The sequence below is a fragment of the Oculina patagonica genome, chromosome 13, assembly GCF_052425735.1.
Source record: "Oculina patagonica isolate OP01 chromosome 13, crgOcupat, whole genome shotgun sequence".
NCBI classification, from domain to species: domain Eukaryota; kingdom Metazoa; phylum Cnidaria; class Anthozoa; order Scleractinia; family Oculinidae; genus Oculina; species Oculina patagonica.
This window is the reverse complement of record NC_135770.1, coordinates 20,908,416-20,926,607: the sequence shown is the minus strand read 5'-3', so window position 1 is coordinate 20,926,607 and position 18,192 is coordinate 20,908,416. Positions and strand designations below refer to the sequence as shown.

General features: G+C 39.5%; 3 protein-coding genes across 4 annotated transcripts in view; all 3 read right to left on the bottom strand.

Annotated features, from left to right (window-relative positions):
• LOC144634241 (phytanoyl-CoA dioxygenase domain-containing protein 1 homolog) overlaps window positions 1–18,192 on the bottom strand; it is a 115,909-nt gene that overhangs the window by 66,964 nt on the left and 30,753 nt on the right. The window lies entirely within an intron of this gene.
• On the bottom strand, window positions 774–8,587 carry LOC144635327 (uncharacterized). Its single transcript, XM_078494439.1, has 6 exons — window positions 8,537–8,587; window positions 8,171–8,303; window positions 7,938–8,084; window positions 7,297–7,407; window positions 6,771–6,939; window positions 774–1,193 (listed from the first exon to the last, which is right to left on the bottom strand). Exons 2-6 carry the CDS (start codon window positions 8,276–8,278, stop codon window positions 853–855), a joined length of 876 nt encoding a protein of 291 aa, XP_078350565.1. The 5' UTR covers window positions 8,279–8,303; window positions 8,537–8,587; the 3' UTR covers window positions 774–852.
• LOC144635326 (uncharacterized) lies at window positions 11,732–16,964 on the bottom strand. Its single transcript, XM_078494438.1, has 6 exons — window positions 16,861–16,964; window positions 16,440–16,569; window positions 15,778–15,930; window positions 14,023–14,133; window positions 13,222–13,390; window positions 11,732–12,174 (listed from the first exon to the last, which is right to left on the bottom strand). Exons 2-6 carry the CDS (start codon window positions 16,542–16,544, stop codon window positions 11,852–11,854), a joined length of 861 nt encoding a protein of 286 aa, XP_078350564.1. The 5' UTR covers window positions 16,545–16,569; window positions 16,861–16,964; the 3' UTR covers window positions 11,732–11,851.

The following is an 18,192-nucleotide window of genomic DNA, read 5'->3' as shown; positions in this document are numbered from 1 at the left end:
TGCACGTTAATACCTGTATAACTACAAACTCTATTATTATAAAGTTTATATTGATGGATAATTAATTTAAATCAAACAGACTGACAATTATTTCTTTCAATCTCTCGATTTAAAATTATTTAAAATCACGCGTTTACATGCAGTACACATGAGTACATGCTCATTTCACGTGATTGTAAGTGACGGCTACAAAATCACATTTCAATGCGAACAAAAAACTCAATTTCTCGTTTCACGGAAAATTATTACACAGTGGTAAATCACGGCTCACGGCTATATAGCAGATCAAACCTTCGAGAAAATAATCCAAAAAAACATCCCGATGAATCGTTTCACGTTTTAATGGACCCTTTGCAGCTAACGGTCACATGGTACAAAATAACACCTCGCTGGAGGGCAAGCTACACGCTGGGACACCCAAACGTAACGACTTCAACAAGTCATGCTTCGAGATCATGCTTGACTTAATTTTGTTTTGGAATGTCCCAGAGTGTAGCTTGCCCTCCAACATGGCGGATTTTGTACCATGTTGCCGTAAAAGGACTCATTAGAGAGGTTAAGCATGACGTTTACGGCAAATGACAAACGGCAAAAATGAAACTTTTGCCGTCTCTCTTTAGTTGTATGTACAGTACAGTGAAATTATTTGTATTTGCAATGAATAGTAGGAGACGTTATTCCGTTTTTGTGTGCTTTATTTACGGGTTAGAACAAAAGAACTCCTGAAAATCAGAAGTTATATTTGCCGTCTGCCGTTAACGTCATGTTTAACCTCTCTATTACATCTGTAAAAAACAAAATATGTCATATCACGACCAGCAAAAACTGTCTTGATCCAAGAATATACTCGCGTCACAGTCTTTCAAAAATCTCTGCTGTTCCGTTGTTAGAGTTTCCAATGTTGTTGCAAATATATTTGCAGCACACCGTGACTAGCCTTATGGTGTGCTCATTCCAACATCGTGATCGACGACGACGGTTTCGAGCCATCCAACCATAATGAAAGAATGACGGCATACTCCGGACCCAACGCCGCATATTACATTTGGGGTTCTTGATACAGCTTACATTTGTCTCGCAGTCCAATTCAGGCTCGGGACATATTTGGTAGGCTGAATTGAGGTCCATTCCCCCTGAGCACAGTGCTGTACCGTTTAGACCACTCCCAGTCTGCCTTCGCACTCGATCAGTTTCTCTCTCTGCAAAAGAACCAAATGAAAATCATCTATCAAAGAGAAAATACCATAAATTTCCGAACGTAACAACCCTCGTAACGTTTGGATTTAGCACTGAACCTTTTCCTTTTGCTATTTTTGCAGTGTCGCAACTTAAAGTGCTACTATGATCAAAATTTTACCTTCCCTTTTCTCTTCGGTTTTGGAAAGTACTTACATTAAATAGTAACCTTGCCAAATTTTAAGTTCAAATTCGAATTGGAAGACCACTTATTTCACGCGTAAACTTCGACTTCGGCTTGCCGCCATTACTAGATTCAAAAATGTCCGAGGACCAAATAGAGATCTGGAACTAGTTGGGGCGAGTGCATGCTAACGTCATATGCGCATCAACAAAATGGCTGCTTCGAAGTCTGGAGTGACCGATCTGGAAAAACATTGGTTTTCTTTTTAATCTGTAGTGATGTAGAAGCCTTATCTACTGCGCAAATGTTTTTTAAACATACTTCAAGGCATCTCCAGGTCACTTTTGCACAACATAGTGGCAGAAAACAACTCAAGAGGCGGAATTTCGTGACATCTTAACTCGCCCGAACTATTAAACCACGCAAGATGAATAATAGATCGCCTGATAACTTTGAGGGAAACTTGTACTCTTGGAAATGCTTTATAGATATTTCTCCCTGCAACCATTGTGAGGTTAACTTCTTCAACTATCCAAGGGAAGTGAATAGAATAGAACGCTTCGAATTATCTACAGTGAGTTTACGGTATTCGCTACTTTTTAGAAGCAAAACATTGGGTGAGTGGCGTATAAATTTACTTCTGTTGCTCAAGCGCTCGTGTTCTAGAATAGTCATTTTTAAATTAATTGTAAATACTTCATGTCAAAAAAGGTAATTTTTGGACAAATCGGCCTGTATGTTTCTGAATTATATCCTCTATTGTACAAATAAACTTAAATAAATTCGCACGAGGCGGTACATTATGTGAAAGTACATACAGAAGGGATGCAAAGCTTAGCAATATCTTTTTACTGATTATATGTACTGAGAATGTTTCCATTATAGTCCTCTGTATACTCTGCAGTCTTAATAAACTCACCAGCACGTCTTCAGTGTTGGTCACTTGCTTATTTCTGCCATGCAATGTAAAACACTACAGTACTGACTGTACTTCATTGTGCACTTAGAATAGTATTCATAAACATTTTCTGAGAAGTAAACTCAGGATAGAACACTGTTAGCCTGTCTCAGAGACATACATGCTATCCGGATTTTACTCAGTAAATCTTTATTATATTTAAGTACAACAGGGGCCATGAGCTATAATTATGACCTGTGCCAATCACTTATGCTGTGTGCAACAGAGCACTGTTGAAATCCTAGCTACTCTTTATTTTAAGTTTGCAATATATTTATTTTTGGCATGCTCTTTTTGTTCATAAGTTGAGAATGTAGTAGCCAACAATAAATCATGTGAATGTGCCAGAGAACTCCTGAGCTGCTGATCCATCATAATTTCTAACACAAGTACAGTCAAATCTGTACCATAAATAAAAATGTTGTATTGATTGAGGTGCAGTGGCCTAAGTGTAAGTTGTTGGACTCCGGATCAAGCGGTTCAGGTGTGAACTCTTACTGGTGTCATTGTGCTGTGTTCTTGGGCAAGACTACTCTCATGGTGCCTCCTCTCCAAGTGTAGAATGGGAACCGGCAAATTGATGGTGTGAGGAGGGGGGAGGGGGGGGGGGGGGGTAAACCTTTGATGAGCTTATACTTGCATCTCATCCAGGGGGGAAGTAGAAATACTCCTGGTTGCTTAATCCTACTTAGCCAGGATAAAGTTGCTTGATGGGCAACTAGACTTGCATGCAGACCTTGCCTTTTTGTAACAAGGGGGTAATTTTGAGGCCACGCAGGACCCCTGCAACCATTATATATGTATATTTATTTAAAGAGTATACACGAACTCTGAAGCCGACAACAAATACAGTCAAACCTGTACCATAAATAAAAATGTTGTCATAGTAATGGGGTAGTTGTATTGATTTAGGTGCGGTGACCTAATGGTCAGTGCGCAAGACTCTGAATCAAGCCGTTCAGGTGTGAGCCCACACCAGTGTCATTACATGTATGTGGGGGGAGTGGGGAGGTTAAACCTGTGATGCAATTGTACTTCCATCTCATCCAGGTTGCTTAATCCTACTTAAACCAAGATATGCTCTGGCCTGATGGGCAACTAGGCTTGCATGCGGACTTTGCCTTTTTGCATCAAGGGAGCACATTTAGAAGCACATTTATGGGAATTAATCCCTTATGGAAGGAGAAAACTGTCTCCAATAGGGTGTCTGTTTATTTAGGGTGGTACACGGAGCTGGCTTGTTTACAGTCACGTTAAGTTGACACAAGATTAGTCCCAAAATTGAACCCTCAATTACATACACATACTGCAGATGCACAATGTACTGCCAGTGGTGTTCTCTAGAAAGAGCCACTGTCATATTGCATATGATACCGTATTTTCTTGAGTAGACGCCAGACCCCGACTCAACGCGGGCTTCATTTAAATGCCGGTTCAAAACTGGAAACGTTTGATCAAGGTCCCAGTGTTTGTTCGAGGTCCAGGTGTTCCCGTTTATGAGCTTAAAACTCCTTATTTTACTTGCTCCCATGTTGTGCATATATTGTTTCAGTTATTTGTATCATCAAAAAATCATGGGGCCAAAAGGAAAAAAATGGGTGAAATGAATAAGAAAACCTACTCCTACCCAGTTTTGCTGCTACTTGTTGGTCAGTTTCATAACATTGTCAGTAAATAGAGTGAAGGACTCTACAGTGTTCAAATAGTTTTCTTATTTTAAGAAACAGGAATACTGAATGCTGGCTGAAGCTGGATGTCTGAAGTGTTATCACCCATTAAAACACTTAGTTTTAAAAAGGTTTATACTATGTATTGTAGTCAAGGAAGGTAAAACTGTATAAAACTCAAGGAGCTAAATCCATTGATCACCTGCACCATCTTGTTGACTTTAATTTTTCTGTATAAATTTTACATTATTTCATGTTTATCAAGCTTTTTTTCGGAATAAACAGCTGAGATAGATTTCTAATTAGCTCATTATGCCCATGGCGTGTATGATAGATTACAAGAATGAAAACAACAGTTAAGATCATTTCAATCCTTCGCAAACGGCAATAGCAACCTACATGTAAGCTTATATGCAGCTCTATTAATTCAAACATTGCAGACATTTAATCATAACTATTCAATTACGTTTTTCTCGTCATACAATGTATTCAAACGTATGTAGTCCGTGAATCGCCGTTCCTCTTCGTTCTTCGAGGCTTCTTCGAATCGGTGCTTCGATCGGACAAGAAGACGACAGCTTCGTTGTAGGCATACAGCGCCAAAACCTCATCGAATGAAATAATTGAAGTATTTGCATACAAACATTGCCCTTTAGACCGACGGCAAACGGCTTTAAATTCTCATTATAAGAAACGATACCGCTAAATTGCAATGTCTCTTCGTTGCGGCTCTCTTCGGTTTCGCCACCGGGCAAACTAGACGAAGAATTTGTCGAAGAAAATATACTTTATAACCCTCTTAATTCTCAGTATATTCTCTCTTGGAACACTCGAAGCTCGAAGCGACGATGCGCATATGACGTCACGATCCAACTCATGCGTAAATCCGCTTTTCAGTACAGTCGCTGGCTCACTTTAGACGTCCGAGTAATGGCGGACGGGTTTTCCACGATTTTCGGCAAGCTATTTCAAGGTTTATATCGCTCGCAACGTTCTAAATTCTAGCGCGCTAGTTAAATATAGACTTATTGAACAAATTGACTTTAGAAAAAGTCGAAAAGAAAAACAAAAATTTTGGTCATAGTAGCACTTTAAGGGGCCGGGGGTCGTTACATGCATTTGGGCATTTGGGCCGATCATTCCTACTATAGCCTGAGTACAGTGGTATCAAATGTGAAAACATGCGCAACACCAGCACAAAACTACTTTTGTTTATCCGTAAAGAGAGAGACCAAAAGGGGATAAGTTGTTGAAAAGAATTAACATCAAAACAGAATACCGTAAAATTCCGGCTATAAGCCCTGGGCTTATACAACTTCGTAAGGGGTTTTGGGTGGGCTTATAAACGGAGGGGCTTATATCCGGGAGGGCTTATAAGCGGAATAAAAAAACGTTTCGAAACGAGCCATGGGAGTGTTGATCGAAATACGTTTTTAAGTTAAAAACGCATATTAAAGCAACATTTAGCCCTGTTTAGTACTGTCATCCGGCAGAAGGGGGCTTATATCCGGGAGGGCTCATAATCGGATGTATTTTTTGTTGCCAGATAGATGGGCCTATAACCGGGAGGGGGGGGGGGGCTTATAACCGCAATTTTACGGTAGTCGATATATCATCCTTGATGTCTCAATTCTCTAGTGTTGTTTTTTTAGTTAGCTACTTTCAGAGGATCGTTACATTCGGAATTTACTTTGTCGCTACTTTTGTTGCCGATAATCTTATTTCGGGGCTAGTTACTTTTGGAATCCTATGGTAGGAGACCATGGTTCGCCTCCGGCATAATTTTCATAGGGACTTGGAATTTACCCTTGAAATAGCTTTGCCCCCCGGGGGGACTCCCATATAGAAGGGACGGGGATGCTCGTCGGAAGCTTATGAAGACCCCTAAAATAGACTTTGTTTATATGAATCGAGTAAATATAACGAATGAAAATTCTTTCTTTTTGGTTATTTCTTCGCGTGCAACCCTAAACGAGACCTTGACAGCTAAAAATAATGACAGTTTGCAGAGAACACCCTAAGCGAGACCAAAATCCGAAATCAATTTACACCCCTAAGTGAGACGACGAGCATCCCCGTCCCTTTCATATGGGAGTCCCCCCCGGGAGCTTTGCTTCAGTTGAACCAACATTTGCCAGCATATTTGTACAAACTCTGGTCTTACAAGGGTGTTTTCAACCTCGTTTCCAGGGCCTCTCTCCTTTTCCTCCCTTGTCGTCGGAGAGAGGCCCTGACCATCAATTGTTATGGCGGCCTTGTTTTCTTTAATCGATTCAAAGCGGCTTGTCTTCTTACAGTGGGAAGATTAGGTTCGAGTAGGGCTGGAGTGAACGCTGAAATTAACCCCGGGGGGGTACTCCCTATAATGGCCTATACGGGGAGGCTCCGCCCGAAAGGGGTACCTTTTTCAGGCTTCTGGTATATAAAAGGGGAGGGATTTCACAAGTTTAGGTATACTAAAGGGTATGGAAATTTGTCATTTAGGTTTTTCAAAGGGACTTTTTTAAAATATTTTGAACAGATGCAATTTATGGCTGTATTATTTCAACTTTTTAAGCGCTATATGAAAATGACAAGAAAACGTCGTGTTCTAAGTCTATGCCATGTCTTTCAGGTATAAGAAAGGGGTATCTTTTTCAGTAAAAGGTATACGAAAGGGGTACAATTTCTGTAAAAATGGTATATAAAACGGGGTAAGGGGTTAGAGCTCGAGGCGGAGCCTCCCCGTACAAAACTTTTTTGAGTACCCCCCCCCCCCCCGGGTAATTAACTTGCATCGCCTCACTTTCTGTTTGAACTCCTGTCACTTTCAGAGTCTCCTGCGCCTCTCGCACGTGGTATATCGGATACTGTGCACAAAAATCTGCTAATTCATCACTGAGTACAGAACGATCAGTCACTTCACCGTCAATTATCCACGTAGTATGAACTCGTCTAGTCTCTGTAATAACCATCTGATTAAAAGAAAATATGTTAGTGTGAGCAGATGAATCTCTCGTGTGGTCGTCTTGTTTGGATCTTTTCGATGTCTTTTCTCGTTGCGAGTGATTGAAAAGCGTAGGAAGATTTATGTCAGTTTATTCAGGCTGTGAACACGGATTTATTAGGAAATAACGTTTGTTGATTCCTTCAGGTTGGGATCTCCTGCCCTCATACGGACCACTAGTTATTTAGTAATGAGTTCGTTTGACGTGTTTTCCTATCGTGTTTTTCGTCTATTAAGCCAGAAGTCTAAACAAAGATAGAGAGAAGGAAGTTTTCACTAATTATTTTTAACTGAACGGTTAGTAAAATCGATTTCGTGTTCTCACCTGCTTTGCCTTCTTAAGATCTCTCACTAGTTTCTCAGGAGTCGATTGCTCGTTTAAAAGAGGGAAAATGTAGCACATTTTGTTGTCTGGGAATCGCAGCATGGTCAAATTCTGGAATAATAAGCATATTATTAATTAATTATTAAGTATTCGAGAGAGAAGTTTTGAGAGCAAAATTCTAGAGCTCGCGTTAACAGAGAAGGTGAAAAAGAACATAAACCAGAGGAAATGATTGGAGTAACATCTATGCATGGCAAGCAAACTGATAAAAGCAAACTGAATCATTACAGCGTGAAATCTCATCGAAATCTCAGAATGGAGAAAACCTCTGGAAAAAAGTACATTTTGCCGCAATCATTCTGTAAACATGACTACATGAAAAAAAGCTATATGGAGCCCAGAAAAACGTACGTTCAGGTTGCTTCTATATCAAACGAGCAAAAACTTTTCACAACGTGCAAATTAGGGAACCCCTTTGTAGTAACTTGAAAACAAGCCAACGCCATTATCAGTCAGACTTCCGAGTTCCTGCTTGTTAAATGCCTGTTTGTTAAAAGGCAAGTTTACGTAACTTTTCCTTCACATGACTTTTCGAGTAAAATGATCGTAAACAAGAGGGAAAATTAAATTGTTCAGCTTACTTGTTTGAAATCATGTAAGGTATCACTGCGATCCACTCCAGGATGAGCAGGAACTTCAAACAATTCTGTTTGCTTGTCTGGGTCGACCTCAATCTTCTCGTTGTATTCTTCTCCAGCCTCGCTGATGTGGACAGTGAAATCCACGACCTTGTTGTGTAAAAAAAGAAAATTAGCTTTTTAGACGATATTCGTGTATTAAACATTATGCCAATGAAATAAAAACAGAAACGTACCTCTTTGGAAAAAGAATCCTTTCTTGGTTTGTCGCTTTTATGACTGACATGGTTGCCAGATGTAGAACTTAGCAAGACGAATATGATTGCGACGAAAAAGCACGCCATTTGGGATTGGGACAGTTGAGTCTGTCTATCTAAAAACAAGAAACATAAATTTGAAGGTAGGATTTAATCAAATCAACTAACTCAAATCCAAAGCGTGATTCATATCTAGCATAGCAATACGTTCTACATCGTTGTTGCTGCCGGCTAAAAAAAGCATACCAACAAACAAAATTTTCTGAACAACCTAACGTTTTTTGGCCCATATAAAAATTCTAGAAAACACTGAATAAAACTGACTACAATAGAAAGATCACTTACATGCTCCAAGAGACTCGAAAGACTCAAACGGGACGCTTGTGTTGAAGTACGCGTACGACGTTTTGGACCGGAGTATTTATAACCAATTATCAGAAACAAAATCCGGTCTTCTAACATCCTGCTTTTTCAACAAGTCGATTGATTTACTACAAAAATAGGAAGTTCCTGTCTTACTTGTTGTTTTTTTTTCTACAAAGATATATTACAGTAGGTGTAGCTGCCATAAGGCGAAATAAATTCTCGCGACCAGTAAACCACACAATAGTAAACTCTCACACAGTAAACAGTATATTTAGATTGAAGTTCAGTGTCCTTAGCGAGGTCTTTAGCGAGGTTTAAACTGAAAAGCAAAATAAAGAAACTTATAAAGCACAAATTACAAGGTAGCGAAAACGAACTATAAACAAACTTACATTTTTTTGGCGCTGTGGCCGCGAAAGTGGTTATCTGTATAAAACAGGCGAAAACTGCAGAAAACTGCGCTACAGCTCGTACAACACTATGACGGAAAACTAACTAAACGACGCCGTGAATTTAAATATAAAAGTAAAAACAAAAGCTAATGATGTAATAGAATTCCTAAGGGATCTGAAAGGGCGCGAAATATGTAAGATCCAACAGTAAGCACCTTCCGGGGGGGGGGTGTAAAAGGGTAGGAAAAACTATCATTTAGATATTTAAAAAGACCTTTCAAAAATTAAGTATCTAAAGGGATTATTCAAGGAGAAAAAAAACAGATACAGTATTTCTTCTGTAGGTAGGGGAAAGGAGTTCCAATTTGCTATCGAAGATATACGAAAGGGTAAGGGTTTGGACACCACCTTCTACAACTCGTCCTCTTTAAGTGGGAAAAAGAAAGTTCTGCTCGCAAGCTGGCTAACGAGTAGTTGTATCACCAAAGGTCACATCAAGGCGATCTAAAATACTTTGGCAATTTCCCACAATTGTGGCTGAGCCCTTGAACGCGCGCCAGTAATCTGAAGCTCTCATCCTGTTTTCGATCGAGGCTAATGAAGACATAAGATACTTTGTGACAGAAAATAATAATAAGTTTTCTGTTTGATTTCTTTCTGATATTCCTGTTTCATCGGCTAAACGCTCTCTTAAATATTAGTTTCAGAGAGGGATATTCTAGACCACCAACAACCATGGCCAAAAAGTGTAGGGAAGGTTTCCTATTTCTTTCCTCCCTTCGCCAATAATTCAAAGTTGTGGTATCATAAAGACGTACTTCACACCATATTGTTTACCATACATCTCGTTCAGTTCGACCTCGACATTGATTTGGGGGTAAGGGGGACTCTTAAACACCTCATGCTTAACTAAAGTTTAGATACATTTAAAAGATGTTGTAATCAAAGCGTTTTTTTAAATCCATCCTGCTACTTTTATTCAGTTTGGTTGTAGCTTAGGACGGGTTAGCCTACGTTGCAGCCGGACGTGTCACAAAATCTTCGATATAAGCGGTTAAAACTGTCTGCGACGTGGGCTAAGTTCGGGTGGGTGTGTACCATTTAGCTAACTGTTTCCGGTGATTTGGAAGCAAAATTGTCGGAAAGCTTCCCGGAATTGTTTTCGGAAATGTTAAAAACCTCTAATGGTATTCAGTTGTTTTCTCGGTGAGAAGACCGCAAATTAGAATGATTAGCACGGTTAAACTGGTTTCGGGCTGTCCTCTGTGACAACGTAATTGGTAAAAAGCGCCGTCTATTTCGGTTGGTCAGCTTATTTTGAACGATTCAAAGGCAACATCATAATTTCATCCTGATATACTTCTATGATCAGTTCACTTCAGTTCGTGTTCAGGATGCGAAGTACTCTAAACTAAACTTTCGGAACGTTTTTGGAAAGTTTTTGAGTCAGGAAAATTATATGAGAGACATTCTCGTCCCCAGAGCTTCTCGTCTCTCTTAGCAGGCAGAACCTGTGCACGAGAAACAAATGGCTCTGAGGAACATTATTTCGGCTAAGAGGGACAAGCGTCTCTGGAGACGAGAATAATCAGAGAGAATCAAAAACTCAAACGTGTTACCAGTTTTATTTTAGGTATCAAACTATTGTGTGTTTTTATTTGCCATATAAACAGGATGAACGCTTCAGATTACACATACGGCCCTGTAGTGACCTTTTGTGCTAATGTAACACGTATTTTGGCAGCAAGCAGTTAATATGATATTTCCATGTAAAATTCTCATCAATATAGACACCTAAGAATTTTGTATCACTGACTTGTTTCAATGTTTGATTACCAAAGGATAAAGAAAAGGATTTACTGAGGTGCTTCTGCCTCGATTTAAAAATAATATAATTAGTTTTCTAATAAAATGAGTCTGAAATTGGTCTAGCTGCACATTCACAGCGAAATTACTAACTTATTGCTAACCCGAGGTGGCCTCCCCCATAAGCCTTGTGGTTTCTTGGAGGTCTCCTCGCCCTATCTATTTTAGTTATTTTGTATGTATTTATTCTAAAGTGGCAAATAAAATAAAATGATGATGAAGCAAGCAGAACCTTCTTTTAATCACCCAAAGAGGGGGAGTTAAGGAAGGCTGGGCTCACAGGGTCATGCCAATGTATCTTTGTAGCAAAAAGATTTGACCAATCGCCTTGTTGAAATAGGATGTAATAATTATCAGACAGTTGTGTTTCTGATCATATTGCCGAGATAACTTCGTTTTAAATACTCCAACAATCGTTCACATTTCAATGCGAACTAAAAACTCAATTGTCGTTTCACGGAAAACTATTAGAGAAGCTTCACGTTCTAACGGAAAACAGCAAGTATCAAAATGCTGCTGATTCTGTTTACTTTTTCTCCTATTATTGAATAAATCCATAAGAAAAAGGAAAATAATATGCTTATTCACACCAAACACGAAAATACTCGCTTTGACGAAAAGAAAGGCACTGAACGGCAAACAGCAAAAGTTGGTGTTTTGCCGTTCGCGGGAAAAACAAACGTGGAGCTTAATCTCTCTAATATCAATGGTAAATCACGGCTTACGGCTATACAGCAGATTACCCTGGGTGCCAGAGCGTTTTTTCTTTTTTGCAGGAAAGACAGTATTTGTGAGCCACTCCATCAACGATCGCGGCTTCGCCGCTCTTTGTCGCCGTAAAAAAACCCTCTGGCACCCAGGGTAACAGCAGATCGTCTCTTGCGAGACAATCAGATTAAAAAAAAAAGGAATTCCGGTCGTTTTCACGTTTTATTTACATCCGTCAAAAACAAAATATGTCAAATCACTACCGTCGCGAAAACTCCCTTCGCCACGCTCAAGGGCGGGGTGGTGACCAAAAACTATCCTCTGACAGTCACAGTCTTTCAAAAATCTCTGCTGTTCCGTTGTTAGAGTTTCCAATGTTGTTGCAAACATATTTGCAGCACACTGTGACTAGCCTAGTGGTGTGCTCATTCCAACAACCCCCGTCCCAACCAAATGACCGGCGTCGACGCCCCCACATAAGGAAAGGCCGGTTAGAACATTTGGGGGATTTGATACAGCTCATATTTGTCTCACAGTCCAATGCGGGCTCGGGACATATTTGGTGGGCTGCATTGAGGTCCATTCCTCCTGGGCACAGTGCTGTACCGTTTAGACCATTCCCAGTCTGCCTCCGCACTCGGTTTGCTCTTTCTGCAAAACAACCAAAAAATCGAAGGTCATGCAAAACATCCACCAAAAGAGAAAATATCATCAATTTATTCAATACTATGATGCAAGCATGAAATTCATTCAAAAACATTGCTTTGTAATGTTCAGTACTCTTTCCTTGCGCCCCATCGCCCGCCATATTGAATTTTATACTGTTGCTAGGCAATAATGTCGCGTGCACGAAAATTTGAGTAGCGATTGGTTGATGGTTTGTTTTGGTCGAGGTTATCAAATTTGATAACGATCCTGGACTGATCATGAAGTTAAGAAAGTAACAAAGCTGGCAACTTTTGGATTTAGCAATGAAAGTTTTCCTTTCATTATTTCTTGAGGGCCGCAACTTAAGATCTATGGGATTGTTAATTTTGGTAGCTAAAACGTAATGGGCTTGATTTCCGCCGCTATATCGAGTCCGGTCTTCGTTCCTCCCCGCGGAGAAGAAGCGCGAGCTCATTTTTCCGAAAAGCGGCTGGAAATCGAGCCGGCCTATACTGTGTACCTTATATGGTTCGATCCAGCAGTTAAAACATGCACAACACCGACACAAAAAGTGAGTATAAACAGAACTACATTTTGTTTTTCCATAAAGAGAAAGCCCCAGAAGATATTAGTTATGGAAAAGAATTAACATCAGAGCACAAAAGTCTATCTATCGTCCTTGATATCTCAATTATCCAGTGTTGTTTGTTCGCTACTTTTAGAGTATCCTTGCATTCAGAATTTACAAACAACCCTTTAAAATTTGTCGCTACTTTCGTTGTCGACTTTTGGAACCCTATGATAGGAGAGCATGGTTGGCCTCCGGCATAATTTTCATAGGGACTTGGAATTTACCCTTGAAATAGCTTTGCTTCAGATGAACCAACATTTGCCAACATATTTGTGCAAGCTTTGATCTTTGTAAGGGTACCTTCACCACCGTAACCCATTCTATCGAAGGCTATCAAAGGTTTTTCGTACCTTGAGAAGATTCAAGGTTCGACTAGAGAGTGTTGAATTAAATGAACACTGCAAGTTCTATCGCCTCACCTTCTGTTTGAATCCCTGTCACTTTTAGAGTCTCCTGCGCCTCTCTCACGTGGTATATCGGATACTGTGCACAAAAATCTGCTAATTCATCACTGAGTACAGAACGATCAGTCACTTCACCGTCAATAATCCACGTAGTATCCACCCGCCTGGTCTCTGTAATAACCATCTGATGAAAACAAACGAAAAATACGTTAAAACGAGTAGATATGAAACCTCCTCAAACAAAGGAAATCAGGGCAGTCCCTAAGTTTTCGCAGGGTCAGTTGAGCGGGCAAACAGGCGAGCGCGCAATAAAATCAATTCAATTCACTCGAGGAAACGCGACTGTCTATAGTCTTTCATTTTTTTTTTGCGCTCGCGTGTCGCGACTACTCGCGTGAAGTAATTTTCTCGCGTGCTGAGACAAAATGAGGAACAACTGGTATAGCGGTTATGTAGTATAAAAATATAGTGCAGGTCAAGTCTAAAATAGAGTAAGGAAAATCATTTATCTTGATCTGAAATAGGGTAGGGATTTCGGGCAGGAAGTGCGCCGCACACCATCGCCCACATTTTCGGAGAGTACCCCCGAGGCTGTAGTTAATGACGCTTAAATCTGGAAATTTACCTCTCCCAAGATCTGTAAAACTGAGTTATAATTAAGAGAGTATCTACAAGTTGGTTTGACTTGTTGTTAGTTCTCTATGGAACTGCCCAACAGAGTTGTAAATGCCAAAGTCTTGCAAGGGGTAGGTAAACGAGAGAGGAAGAGAGTTTTTATTTTTAAGAGAATCGTTATTGAAATAGATGTGTTCTCACCTGCTTGGCCTTCTTTAGATCTCTCATCAGTTTCTCAGGTGTCGATTGTTCGTTCATCAGAGGGAAAATGTAGCACATTTTGCTGTCTGGGAATCGCAGCATGGTCAAATTCTGTGGTAGTAAGTATAAACAATTTGCGTTAAAGGCGGAGATTTTCAACAGTAATATTACTCCATAATATCTGAGGTAAAAGACTGAGTGAATGACTGACTGACTGACTGACTGACTGACTGACTGACTGACTGACTGACTGACTGACTGACTGACTGACTGACTGACTGACTGACTGACTGGCTGGCTGGCTGGCTGGCTGACTGACTGGCTGGCTGACTGGCTGGCTGGCTGACTGAATGACTGACTGACTGACTGACTGACTGACTGAATTAATCTCTCACGGAAATAAGTTTCTGAGAACACAATGTTTATTAGTTTGCAATCATCCTGTAAGCATGTACGGTCAGAGCGATAGCTTCTCAGCAGTGGAAAGGGAATTCCCAGCATTTAGAATCATGAACCACAAAGAAAAGCTTAGATAAACGCGTGGCTTGAAAACGAGCTAACGCTAGTTCAGTCACGTGACTTGCTTTCTAACGAGTTCCTGTTTGAAGATGAATTTTTCAACAATGACACGAGCATGGGACAAAGAAATATTCTTAGTCCCCGATGGGAATCGAACCCATGGCCTCCCAGATACCGAGTTCCTGTTTTTTTCCAGTTTGTTTAAAAATGTCACAAGAAAAGTATAAGTCTTGATTAAGGAGGCTCGATGTAGTTTTTTTAGCCGAAGGGTGGTTGTTTTGAATATTCAAATTACCTAGAAAGCCAATGTTCTATTTTTGCCAAAATACACCATAATGATCAAATATGACCAAATTTTAATTTTTTACTCGTCACTTAGTCACAACGGTTACCATAGCAACGATTGACGTTTTCTTTTGTTCTCAAACAAGCTTGATTTTCTCGAAATCTAGATTGACACTTGGTGTTTATTTTTTGATATGTTAAAGTTTAGTACATTGACTAACTGTTGACGAAATTTTAGAAAAATCTGTACGAGCGTTTTCAAGTAAATCAAGAATGAAATTCTCAGAAAAACACCGTTTTAATATAAAATAGGCGCTTTAAAATTGTTTCGTATTATTTGAGCACAGTTACTCTCACTGAAATATAAATACTTACACCATCAAAGACCATTAACTAAAAGCGAAAGACTTTTTGCTTTAATTTGTTAAAATATATCGACTTCCGATTGTAAGAAATTATAAGAAAATACCAAAAACTTCATTCTTGATTTACTCTAAAACGCTCTTACAGATTTTCCTAAAATTTTGTGTACAGGTAGTAAATCTACTATACTTGAACATATCAAAAAAATGAATACCAAGAGTCAATCTAGATTTCGAGAAAATCAAGCTTGTTTGAGAACAAAAGAAAACGTCAATGGTTGCTATGGTAACCTTTGTGACACAGTGACGGGTAAAAAAATAAAATTTGGTCATATTTGATCATTATGTTGTATTTTGGCAAACATCGAACATTGGCTTCCTAGATAATTTTAATTTTCAAAACAACCACTCTTCGGCTAAAAAAACTACATCGAGCCTCCTTAACAATAAATGATATAAAAACAATACCCGAAACAAACGTGTGCAAGGTTTGCAAAGAATAAAAGTATAGCAACTCCTCCACTGAAAAATTTCGCGAGTGGAATGAGTGGAAATAATATAAGAGCGAAAATGAAAATAAAAAACTCACGTGTTTAAAATCATGTAAGGTATCACTGCGGTCCACTCCAGGGTGAGCGGGAACTTCAAACAATTCTGTTTGCTTGTCTGGGTCAACCTCAATCTTCTCGTTGTATTCTTCTCCAGCCTCGCGGATGTGTACAGTGAAATCCACGACCTTGTTCTATAAAAAGAAAAATTCAGTCTCAAATCCGCTCGGGTAATATAAGTACTATACTATTTTGCCTCATTAGCATACGACTTTGCATAGAGAAGGGTCGAGAAGGCATCATGCTATATACAAAGTGACTCCAGATATTTAAAGAGATTGTGAAACTTAATTATCGGCGACATTTTCAGCTTTTTATGTGAAATATTCAAGGAGATATAAGCGTTCAAAAACTGCAAAATGTTTGGGTGGTAAAAACGCTAATGAGCCCCATACATTCTTTGTAAAATATCAAGCTTTCAATCCTGCGTGAAATTTATAGCGAAAGTTAATCGTCCCATGTACTTTCATTATTCAGAATTGATATTTTTGCAGCTCGATCAGAAAGTGAAGTGCTTATGCTAAAGAGGCAAATATTGTAAACAAAGATTCCCCCCATACAAGAACGGCTGTTCTAAATTTTCCGGCGATTTAATTTGTCCTGCCCATGTTTCAGTAAAGAAAACCGTGACCCAGATACATACCTGTCGTGACGAAGAATCCTTTATTGGCTCGTCGCTTTTATGAACATGGCTACTTGCCGATGTAGAACTTAGCAGGATCACCATGACGAGGATAAAGTACGCCATTTGAGAGTGGAACGGTTAAGGCTGTCTATTTAAAAACAAAACAAAGCAGACATTTGAAGGCATAAATCCTGGAAAAGCTAAGGAAACAAACACATCCTTAAATAATAAAGATGTATTTTTTAACAATGACACGAGCATGGGACTAAGAAAAATTCTGAGTCCCCGACGGGAATCGAACCCATGGCCTCCCAGATACCGGTTGAGCCTCTAACCAATTGAGGTACGAGAGACTCGTGTGAGCTGGGCCATTTACTAGTCTATGGCCGGTGTAATTATACCAATAACATGAACAAATCCTACAGTGGAAAGAACTTACCTGCTCTGAGGGAAAATCGAAACACGTTCACTCAACAAGCTGGATGCTTAATATGTTAAATTACATCGTTGTGGGTGTATTTATAACGAGGCCATCTCGGCAATATGATCAGGAACACAGATATCCATTAACTCCTTCCTTAACTCCTCCTCTTGTGTGGGTAGAAGAAGATCCCGGGAAGAAGATTCTGCTCGCCTGCTTCCAAACTACGAGTAACATTAACACAAAAGGTCACTACAGAGCCGTCCTAGTCTACAATATTTTGAATTAGATGGCCAATGTAATTATACCAATAACATGAACAAATCCTTCCATGGAAAGAACTTACCCGCTCTAAGGGAGTATTTTTGACGAGGTCATCCTGGCAATGTGATCAGGAACACAGATGTCCATTAACATCCTATTTCAACAGGACGATTGGTCAAATCTTTTTGCTACAAAGATACATTGAACTTAACTCCTCCTTTTGAGTGGGCTGAAGAAAATTCTGCTCTCTTGCTGCCAAAATATCTGTAACATTAGCACAAAAGGTCACCAAAGAGCCGTCTAGTCTACCATATTTTATGCGTTGGCAGTTTCCCACAATTGTGGCTAAACTCCAAACGTGTAATTTGAAGCGTTCATCCTGTTTATGAGGCAAATGAAAACATACCGATAGTTTGATACTTGAAGTAAAGCTAGTAATACCTTTGAGTTTTTGATTTCCTCTGATCATTCTCGTCCCCAGATCCACTCGTCCCTCTTTAGCCAAAATCATGTGCGCTTCACATTTGTGTGGAAAAATTAGTTGTTTCGGTGGGAAATTAAATGGAACGGGTTTTTGCACTGGAAGATTTTCAAAAAAAAAAGGAATACAGTGGAACCCCGCTATACGGACACCCGCTTAATATGGACACCCTGATATTATGGACAGTTTTGTTTGTCCCGACGAAAACCTCATACATTTTCATTTTCAATTAACCCGCTTACGGACACCCGTTAATTCGGACAACGGACACTGTTTGAGAGAAGCAATGACCATGCTGGAGGACTTGACAGAATACCTTAACAGTGAAAATTTAACGGAAACGGCAAATAGCCTTGCAAAGGTTTTGTCGAATCTATAGTCCGCCTGGTTGTGTCGCAAGCTATTAAAAAGCTTCCGTGCAAAGTAAAGTTACCGACTTTTTCAAATGAGTTTTTAGAGTTTAAGAACGGTTACGGTCAGAGTTTCAGTTACAAAGGAAACTTTATAGAAGACGTTCTGTTGCTGTTGAAATGTTTTTTATTTCTTGTATATAGTTAAGTTGCAAAATTTTTAAATAATTCCACTGTTGAGTTTATTAAAGTTTA

Coding starts and splice junctions, on each gene's coding strand:
- LOC144635326 (XM_078494438.1), bottom strand. CDS start 16,544: ATGGCGTACTTTATCCTCGTCATGGTGATCCTGCTAAGTTCTACATCG. Junction 15,931..16,439: donor AGGATTCTTCGTCACGACAG/GTATGTATCTGG, acceptor TTCTTTTTATAG/AACAAGGTCGTGGATTTCAC. Junction 12,175..13,221: donor GACAGGGATTCAAACAGAAG/GTGAGGCGATAG, acceptor GTTGTTTTGCAG/AAAGAGCAAACCGAGTGCGG.
- LOC144635327 (XM_078494439.1), bottom strand. CDS start 8,278: ATGGCGTGCTTTTTCGTCGCAATCATATTCGTCTTGCTAAGTTCTACA. Junction 8,085..8,170: donor AGGATTCTTTTTCCAAAGAG/GTACGTTTCTGT, acceptor TTACACAACAAG/GTCGTGGATTTCACTGTCCA. Junction 7,408..7,937: donor CCTTACATGATTTCAAACAA/GTAAGCTGAACA, acceptor TTATTATTCCAG/AATTTGACCATGCTGCGATT.